Source organism: Notothenia coriiceps, unplaced genomic scaffold, assembly GCF_000735185.1.
Source record: "Notothenia coriiceps isolate Sejong01 unplaced genomic scaffold, NC01 NC01_scaffold00000339, whole genome shotgun sequence".
In the NCBI taxonomy this organism is placed as follows: Eukaryota; Metazoa; Chordata; class Actinopteri; order Perciformes; family Nototheniidae; genus Notothenia; species Notothenia coriiceps.
Genome location: NW_011333040.1, coordinates 11,696,681 through 11,706,824, shown reverse-complemented (window position 1 = coordinate 11,706,824; position 10,144 = coordinate 11,696,681). Strand labels below are relative to the sequence as shown.

At 41.1% G+C, this 10,144-nt stretch overlaps 2 protein-coding genes across 2 annotated transcripts in view; one reads left to right on the top strand and one right to left on the bottom strand.

The window, feature by feature from the left end:
* LOC104950958 (PCNA-interacting partner-like) overlaps positions 1 to 7,220 on the top strand; it is a 16,260-nt gene extending 9,040 nt beyond the window's left edge. Inside the window, exons 2-4 of the mRNA XM_010777582.1 lie at positions 2,215 to 2,296; positions 5,608 to 5,794; positions 6,311 to 7,220. Of these exons, the coding sequence (XP_010775884.1) occupies positions 2,215 to 2,296; positions 5,608 to 5,794; positions 6,311 to 6,633 (592 nt within the window). The 3' untranslated portion in view covers positions 6,634 to 7,220. The remainder of the gene's footprint in view (positions 1 to 2,214; positions 2,297 to 5,607; positions 5,795 to 6,310) is intronic.
* Positions 7,188 to 9,752, bottom strand: pmch (pro-melanin-concentrating hormone). Its single transcript, XM_010771563.1, has 3 exons — positions 9,448 to 9,752; positions 7,703 to 7,844; positions 7,188 to 7,387 (listed from the first exon to the last, which is right to left on the bottom strand). Exons 1-3 carry the CDS (start codon positions 9,688 to 9,690, stop codon positions 7,338 to 7,340), a joined length of 435 nt encoding a protein of 144 aa, XP_010769865.1. The 5' UTR covers positions 9,691 to 9,752; the 3' UTR covers positions 7,188 to 7,337.
* Positions 9,753 to 10,144: the final 392 nt, after the last annotated feature.

The following is a 10,144-nucleotide window of genomic DNA, read 5'->3' as shown; positions in this document are numbered from 1 at the left end:
GCTTCTGAAGCAAGTGACTCGGAAGACATGTGCTACCAAGCAAGCATCCTCGCGATTGAGAAACGGCCACAGTTAGGAAAACAAAAAGAGAGTGTCATATGGGAGCACCTTAGACAGGAGAAAGGCTGTGACCCTGCTGAAGGCGAGCCAGGGCAGGAGGCTTAACATGTTGATGTAAAATATTTGTGTTGTACTCCTGTTATCACTTTAGAGCCCTTTTAGAATTTATAGGGTTATAATTTCAGCGCCCCACACTCCATTGCTGTTTATGTTGAAAATAAAACTAAACTTTTCATAACCACAATATTTGAACTGATTTAAATGCGGAAACTGGGGTTATTCATCAGAATGTCGTATGACTTGACTTGTGACTTGCTTGACCTGAGCAATGACTTGACTTGCTTGACTCTCACCACAGTGACTTGGGACTTGCTTGAGACTTGTAGGTTAAGACCTGAGACTTGCTCATGATGACTTGCACATGTATGACTTATTCCCACCTCTGCCCACGCCCCTCTGAGAGATATTTGGTTAAAAAAAACACAATGGTGCCCTAGGAGGAGATTCAGGTGATAGGGTGGGTGGGTGTTACCTTGGTTGGTTATTGGCTGATGGTTACACAAGCCAAAAAAACATTAGAACATCACAAAGTGGCCAAAATGTGATCAGCTCATTTTTAGACAGGTTTTTATATAGATGGATCAGGCCAAAAGGAGAGGGGGTCTTTCAGAATCTCGTTACACAGAGGGGACACATGTTTATGTATAAAAGACATGAAAAAGTGAATGCAAAACATGTGAATGGAAAACATTTTGCATAATAGGTGACCTTTAATATTATACTAACTAGACCAATAAACCTGATGCACTCAGTGATTCACAATTTATGAAAAACCCATTGTCTCAACAGTTTGATACCTCACTTGCGGCCTCCTCTGCAATCTACTGAGAGCACTTTCCTACATACATTTAATTTAAGCACCAGTATACCATCTGTACACCAAAGACGGTGAATTTCAATAGGTCTTCAACGATAATTCAGTAATTATTTTACTAGGAAAAAGACACAGAGCTGTAAATTGGATTAGACTATTTTTACTACCAGGATTCACTCGGAGTGGGAAAGCCCCTGAAACAGCCATAGACCAACATGAGAGAGTACAACGCTCCACTGAAACCATATGGGGGAAAATCCTCCCACACCACACTGGAACAATTTCTCTGGTCAAACATCTGAAATAAAAATAATAGTATGAATAGCCACTGTGGTGGTGGGGGGGCTCTACATTATGTTGGAAGCGCATGACATTTAAAATTCAGTGTGCGAAAAAGCACACGTCCCACCGTCCGGGATGTGTTATTTACAATATCGGACAAGTAGATCTTTCAATTGACTTGTCCGGCGGACAAGTGACGTTTTTCCCCCTCATTTATTGACGAATTATAGATAAATTCAGTTTACAAAAGGCAGAACTCGTTCGCAAATGGTCCATGTCCGCCATTGTTCGTTTAGAAATGTTAGTTTCGGTTATGCTTGTCGATTCCTAAGGAAATGCATCTCGCCGCTTTCTGTACTGTTAGGGCGGGGCAGGGTGGGGCGGGAAGTGTAGCACAGTGGCAGGGTTGGGAAGCAAAACTTGGTTCCGAGTAGGAACAAATAACAATTGTCCGGTACCAGGATTAATAAGAGTTGTGAGGACAGGAGGCGAGGCCGAGCCCTGCGGACCGCAGCTCTCTCTCTATGCTCCGGATCATCTGATCGCTGCACTTCAGCCTCTCTTTCTCTCTCTCTCTTTCTACACACAGCGGATCCGCTTCCCGTTTAAAATCCAAACGATACCCAACCCTATGTGTGATGCAGTAAAATCTTACCGCTCACTTACGTTAGCGGTGTCGAAAAAACCGTGGAAAAATGTAAAATACGATGGCGAAGAAGATTCCAGTGGCCCCAATTTTTGTCCATTCTGGACAAGTGAAAAATGTATTTGGACAAGTAAATTGCCAAACTCATTTGTCCATGGACAAGTACTCTCTAAACACTTTTTCTCACACTATGGCTTATGTCCAATTTGTTGAAAATCAGCTCAGTCTGACGCAAAGGAAAACATATTTTTACCTGTTAGAAATATGATTATGTGAAGCTGAAATGAAAACAGAACAGTTTTTAGGACCATATCACTTTCTAACTCATAAACCTCTTGTCTTTGCCCCTCAGATCCCCTGAATTGTCATCTGGAAGCTCTCCAGAGCCTCTTAAGAACCGAGTCCAGAGCCGGCTAGACCTGCTCAAACCCAAGGTAACATGGGCCCCTTCATCCAAGAGCCCCAAATCCAAACCATCAGTTACTACAAATTGAATCAGATGTACAAACACTGAAAATAATGTCTTTACATCCTGTAATTTCTCCCTGGTATTATATTATTTATTTGCTTAGCTGAAGCTCACATCTTAACTGACTTCCACCGTTCCCGTTTGCACAGCTGTGTTTTAGCTCTTAGTGTTGGTTTGAGGGTGCTGTTTAAATCCGTGGCATAAAACGACTTATTCGTGGGGGATTCAAACCATTAACCAGTCCTGATGATAAGTTATCCTGTTCCGGCTCTAGTCCATTTGCTTACAGTGCACAATATAACACACTGTATATCTGATATCAATATCTCCCTCTTCCTTCCTGGCTGTTAGCTCAGCTGTTCTGTTTTTGTTCATTGATATTTTTTGAGGTCAGCGTGAGAGAATCTGTCACTATGATTATGCAGCCTTGGTTGCAAAAACAGTGAGCCAACTTAACTGATGTGTTTTAGCAATTCAATCTATGTAAATGGGTTCATTTAATCCGAATTTATTTAGCACTTGCAACTCTTTGCATACAGTTAAATGGTTTAAGTAACTTGGTACATTTACCTAGTTACCATTTTAAGGTACTGCTACGTATAATACTCCACTAAAAGGTCGACCGATGCTGTCATTTCAAAACTGATGCCTATAGTAAAAGCATAACATTAACTAAAATACAGAAAATTGCAGTATTGAAATATACTGGTTTGACATGATTATAGTTGTCTACAAAAGAATATTATAATTTTTTGTTCGGTTTTAAAGGAAACACAAGTTTTGCACATTAAAGTCTCTATACAGTCTGGACTATGTGAAAAAGGTTGTATGTAAGTGGATAGTATCCACTGGATACTATCATAACACACCTCAATGTCCAAACTGTCTGGAAGCATTGGCTTTGCATTATGGGTAATGTAGGCACCAGGTTTAAGTGGAGTTCATTTTATGTCCCACAATATTATAAATATACAATTCAAAATTAGTTAATCCTTTTTAAGGGATTTAAATCAAGGTTTTTGTAAAGGGAAAACAAATCAATCGACCTTCATGCTTCTTCTTATTTCCACCACTGTATACACTCCACAATTGCTGAGTCACCCAAAAAACAACTGACAAGACCTGCTTTAGATTTGAAGGTAGGACTGGTCTTTTTGAAATACAGCAGCTCCACTATGTGAACACCTTTTTGAACATGTATGCTAAACACATTTTGTGAAATGGCTCCTTTATTTGATTGCGCTAGCAGATGTCATTTTAGCTCCCCACAATCTGGCCGCCTTCCTGTTTGAGTGCGCTGTAATGGTCCCTGGGCAGCTCACCGCTTCCTGAACTCTGCGAGCGGAAGCTTTCTGCATCAATTTCACTTTGAAGATGCCATATCAGTCGCGTAATTCGACTAGCAAGGGGAAAACCTGAAAGGTTATTGTTTCCTGTTGTCTGCTGAACAACTTCATCCCAGACTTCTCCAGCGGTTTCATCATGCACTGACGTCAACTGGCACACACAGAGATGGACAGATTTAGTTTCTGCTTTTGGAACCTCTCCAACTCCTTGTCTCTGTGCCACAGACGATCCAAACCCAGATATAACTATGTTTTGCTCCTCTGTGACGTCAGTGAAGGTGTTTGTGAAAATATCCATTCCATTATCTGGGATCGGTCTCTGATGGTGATAATAGTAATGGTGCACCTGTTCTCACTTCATATACCTTCGTGTCAAGAAGCAAAGCTGCAGAAATTGCTTGCACCTGTTTTGGAAGTAAATCAGGAATGTGTTGGTCAGGTGTCTCCAGCGTGGGGTCAGTCGGTGTGCGGAGGTTATTTAAGGACAGGCATCTCCTCCCCAACGAGGGCTCTCTGACCACATGGTGCCATGTTGCGCTCCCACCTGTTGTAATTGGATTAGACGTTATCCGTCAGTCATAGTTTGGCTGTGTTCACTCTTCCGTCCCCTCCCAGTGTTTCAGGGGCATTCCAGATATGTTTTATTAGCATGCAACCAGGGCAGCATACATTTTTAGCTCCACTATTAAAGTGTGCCTTGTTCCGGGTAGCTGTTGTTGTAGGTGCTCCTTTTTAAGAAGTTATTTTGAAAAGCACAAAGGCTTTGATCCCTTTTGTGCTTTATGGACCCACCCAGCTTTGTTCACTGTATTTTTCCCTCAGAATGTTCCCTCCCGACTGTGGCCTGAAGGGTGAAATCCTTGGATTGTGATAATCCCAAGCAGGCGTAGATCAAACAGTGGTTGTAAAGCTGTGGATCTGCGTGCCCCAGGGCCAGGATTGTAGCCTTCGGTATCATTCACTTTCTTATAACCAACTAGGCTATCCGAAGAGGATTTTAATGAGGTGCTGCTCTACTGTTTCAGACATGTAATTGTGATAAGATTGGAGAAACAGAATGTCCTGTTGGTTGTCCTTTTCGTACACATCACTGCACAATGTATAACCAACTTAAATGGCCTTCTTTAAATGTAAGACGACACGCGCATTGGCTTCAGCTGATATTTAAATGCATTTATCTTAACTATCCCCCTTATTTAAAGCAGTATTTCGTACCCTACTCGTCAAATCATCAAGTTAGACATTCTGTTCAGATTTATTTCTCTGTCCCCTCTGCAAAAAAATTGATTGGCAGAAATGACAAATATTTTCATAACTAATGAGTAATATTTTAATTGTTGAGTCTCTGCAAAACAGTTCCAGCCCAGTTTTCTTAAAGAAAACAAAAACAGGAAACTCCATATTTTAGAGGTTGAAAACGGCATTATCACGGTTTTCAAATAATTTCTTATTTATTTTTCCTGAATAGACTGTGTGTGGACTGTAGTTGTAAAGTCTCACACAAAATAAAACATATATTTGATGTATATAGTTTTTGCCCCATCCTCTCTTTTTGAGAGCACTGTTTTTCAGAACAACAAAATAAAAGTATAATGTGAAGGCCATGTACTTGGCCACAAGTCCAGAGTCATTTATACTGATCAACAACCATTTTGCATTTCTGTTTTTAGGTGAAATCTGTGGACAATAGCACAGATATTCAATGTTCCTGGAGGATGACTTTTAAGGGCTTTGGGGATCCCCTGCCATCTAATTTATCTAGACATTCTTGAAATAGCAGTGTGTTCAAGGGGGCTTTTTGGTTTCAAACATCAATATAAAAGCCGGGAATTAAGGAAACTTGGGCCAGCTGCATTGAGCCATTGATAATGATCATCAACTATGTGACAATATATCAGATGGACTAACAAGTTTCTTTCTGTTCATCCAGCCCAAAAAGGGGGTCATTCGATCCCAGTTTGCATGCACATACAAGGATGAAGAACTGCCACTCAACCGTGTGCTGGAGTTCCCCAGCAGCAGCCAGATGCCCACCTGTGTGCACCCAGCACCCAAACCCAAAAACACCCCCCCTGTGGACAAGGAGTGCAGCTCTGATGTGGAGGTCAAAACCAAAGGTACAAACTCAAGCTTAAACTCCTCAAATCCTATAGTTACTTTCTGTGCTCCACTACATGCTGAGAAAAGCTTAAAATGTCAACACAAGCGGTGCAGCATTCCCTTTCTGCTGGGATAGATTTCTGTTTCCTCTGACGCACACAGCTGGATGGAGGCCCGGGAACGCCTTCTCAGCTCCAGCCTTGAACCTTTCACAGCCCCGGCACTGGGACTGGTACTTACCCATTAAACGAATCCCCATTCTATAAAACCTGCTCACACCCACAACTGTAGTAAAAACCCGAAAGCACACACTCACAGACTTTTTGCCCATTTCCCCTTCTGCCTTTTGTTCCGTGGGAATTCAGGCTCAGCTCCATCGAGTTACATGACAAATGTTAAATTTCAGCTCCACAGAATAAACAAACTGCCTGCCTCCACTAGCGGCTAACGTCAGCAAATTCGTCACAGCATTTCCCCCAGTTTTTCTCTAGCAGGTTGTCACACTTGCTTTTGCTTTGTTTCAATCTTTCCAGCCAAGTCTACAAATGAATGCCTGAATAAGGAGCAGAGCGGTGTGCAGCAGGGGGCTGTTCTTGGGCCAAGAAGTGGAAATGCCCAAAAAAGAGTTGCAGGCCCGGGCATTCAAAAGAAAAATGGCACTCAGGCGCAGGGAAAGGGCAACAAGAGGAAGCAGGTGGATTCTGACCAACATGAAGGGTCGGAGAACGAGCCCCCAGAGAAGAAGCAGCTCACTGCTGTCTCAGTCAAAATGCCTGGCAAGAATGTCAGTAAGGCCTTGAGTAAGAAGAAGCTGATAGCTGGACAGGGAAAGCTTACAAGCTTCTTCAGGGTCTAATGAATCATTTTTAATCATTTTATGATGCAGCTAAATGTTATTTAGTGTGTGAATGTTCCAGTTAAGGCTGCAACTAATCATTACTTTGAGTCTCAGTTGATCTGTTGGCTTTCGTTTAAGTGAATACCTTTTGGAAAATGTTTGTTAACTTGATCAAAGATAGATGACGGTATGTTAAATTTGAAGCTAGCAGGTTTTACGCTAATATAGCATAGAGCAGAGCAGAGATTTGCTAAGCTAACTGACAACCCGTAGCATTTAGCATATAGATCATTTTAAAGTTTTAAGACATTCTGTTAGTTTTTCATTTGTTTGAGAAAATCATGGCACATTAATTTTCTATTGATTTACTATGCAAATCATGGTATCCTCACTAATGTACCCACTCAACAGTGAAACATGTGGGTTTATCAGTTGATAGCAGATCATTGGAAACTTGGCCAGTACATTTCCTTTCATCAAGAAAAGTCCTACTTGAAATATTTATATCACTAGTTGTACAGTTTATTTAACTTGTTCCTCAGCAAAATCAAGTATGTAAATAAGATGCAAACTTTTCACTTTTAATAAACTTTTATTTTGTTTTACATGTTTGTGAGCTCTCATTTTCAACAAGGGAATGTATTTCAGTGTGACACATAAGGCAGAAATTGTACAGCACTTTCAGTGCAGGAGGGCTGCTCGGGGGGGATGGGGGGGAGCCTTTATGCTTCCCAGCAGGGTCGGTACACTCTTCCTATCATACATCGCATAACTAGAAGTAAAAAATAAAGAACGTTAGAACATTTAGCAAAAGTTAATATGAACATCAAGACATTTGATCCTGATTTTATGTATTCCACAAATGCTGGAATAAAAAAATACCCAATGAAACAACCCCCATCTCTCAAAGAAAATTAATTAAAAAAATTATAATTTTAAGAAATGTTTACATATGTGAATTTAAATAATAGATATACAAATTACCATAGGAATATTGTAAAATATTTTTAAAAAGCAGATATAAAGGAGGCATTTCTAAATCTTATCTTCACAATAATACACAATCATGGGTTTGGCAGGTACTTACTGTCAAGGTCAGTGTTTCGGCGGTCAATTTTCAAAATGTGCTCAGCAGGGGTGCGACTCACGCTTCGGTCTGTGAGCAGAGGAAAGCTGTGGGTGAAGGCCGGGTTCAGCCCACGAATACTCTGCCCTCTCAGCCCCATGTCCTGAAACACAGCATTGATCAGTATCACATGTGACAATTCAAGACCACACACATTTCCGCACCGCAGGATCTGAACTCTGGATCATCACAGTTGCAGCAACAGCTTTTAAAGATTATCTTTTCACTTGCAGGCAGCACAGGTGTTGGATCTGCCTTAACCCAGCTGATCCAAGCCACAGGAACCCCAAATGGAAGAAATGTGTTCCCCCGTTTTTTATTTTATCACAGTGGACCATTTCTTCCACCCAGATGGCTTTGTTCTCTCCAACATGGCTGCCTGTTCCCCATTACCGCAGAGATAACCACCATGTTCATGACACACAGGAGACACAACCGCCAGATAAACTCTTAACACATCGCAGCCAAGCGTTTGAGGGAACACAGATATATCATCATTCTTCCCACTGTGATTCCAATAAATCTTTATAGGCTTGTGATCATTTGACCTTTCTCAGCTTTACCGGTTTTCCAGTGCTGCTGTAAAAGTTTTTTATAGCAGTGTATGAAATATTGACTTAACAGTAGACATGGGGATGGCGACCAATCGAAAGGGGTCAAATGTTCAGTCAGAGGATGGAGATAATCTGCTCTCTGTTGTTTTTGAACTACAGTTTACTGCGGTTGTTTATGGAAAGAAATGTCGTACCATAAATAATTATGATGCATGACTTTTTTGGTGGAGTTCAGTGGGTGGGTGCAAGCTGAGACTAGCTAGATACAGTACATTTATTTGGGATAAGTTAACCAATATTATGCCAGTTAAAGGTGGGGTAGGTAAGTTTCGGCTTTTTGTTATATTCCATGGAATGCTCTTAACATCCCGATAGCAATGAATATCTTAAGAAGCCGTAGCCCTGTAAAAAGCATGACCAATCATTTTAGCCGGGCCGGCTAAAATAACTGGATGGCCTACCTGCCTGTCAGCCTTCCATCTGTGCACAAACTTATCTCGTGCCCTCATTGGTCATGTGCGCGTTTGTGTGTGTTGGAGGAGGGGCTCTGTAAGCAAGTGGCAGATGTTTTCCGGCTGTGTATTTTCAAATTCTAGCGCACTCGAGCTGGTTTCTCCAAAATTACCTACCCCACCTTTAACCGGTACATTTAGATTGGATTAATTTGAAGTAGAAATAATGGATTATAAGGGTCGGTTCATTCAAATAACAAAAGAAAAGATGCTCACAACAATAAAGAATGACAACTTCTCCATCCATAAAGCAAAAGTCATGTTGAAATCACTAGTAGAGATTTATCAACCACTAATAAAGATAACAGCTTAACACTCATAGCCATTCTGCTTTCTTGATACATTTCCGAAGAGTATCTTTTAAAATAATAAAAATATCTTTTTTTTTTGTTGTGTTTGGTAACAAAGAAAAAATCTGCTTAAAACACACCAACTCAAAGAATGGAATCACTTAGCAATATAAATGATAAGGTTGGAAAGCTAGCTTTGTAACTGCAAACGAATACTTAACTAAAGTTAAAACATTTCTGTGTTGATAACTTGTTAGAATTGTGTATCTTAAAATGTACAGTATTTTATGTTAGAAGCTATTTGTTAACAACCTCAAACTTGAAATAAAGCTCTGCGATGTGACACTTACGGAGACGATGATGATTTTCGGACTCCCGTCTTCGTCCCTCTTGTTGGTGTCCAGCACAAAGTTCCGTCTGTAGGCAGCGGGAACCAAGGCGGGCTCAGTCATGGGTTCATCCTCCAGGAAGAGGCCATCCTGCTCCATCGCTCCGTCTTCTACTTTAGCTGCAGGCATTGCTACAGTGACATAGTGGCTGCTCAGCTCTGAGAACAGCACCAGAGTGTACAGGAAAGAGTAGACAGAGATCATGGTATATCTACAAGGTTTAGTTCTGTTCTGTTTGACTGATCTTCTCTCAGCTGACGAGTGGTGATACTGGGCTCACAGGCGTCTTTATATTTTCAGTGAGAGGGTTCTTTGCTTACAATTATAACTGTTACGTGTCAAGAAGCGTCATGTCTCCTGCAGAGGTGCATCCGTCTTAAAGGCCGAGGGTCACAGGAAGATGTAAGGTCATGTCATTTCATTGATAGGTGTTCCTTCGTGGAGAAGAAGGTTAATGGCTCTCTTGTGTCTGTTTAGAGATGTGATGAATTCAAATGGATAATGGTGGTGAAACATGGAGGGCTGTACTTTTCAAAAGATCAGAGAGCAGCGTCAAGAAGGCTCTCATCAGGTCAAAGGACAGGAAATAATCATCAATCTTTTTCATCAAAATCCACATGCTGAAAAGAACCCAGCAGGTGAGACACTGACAGAGCTG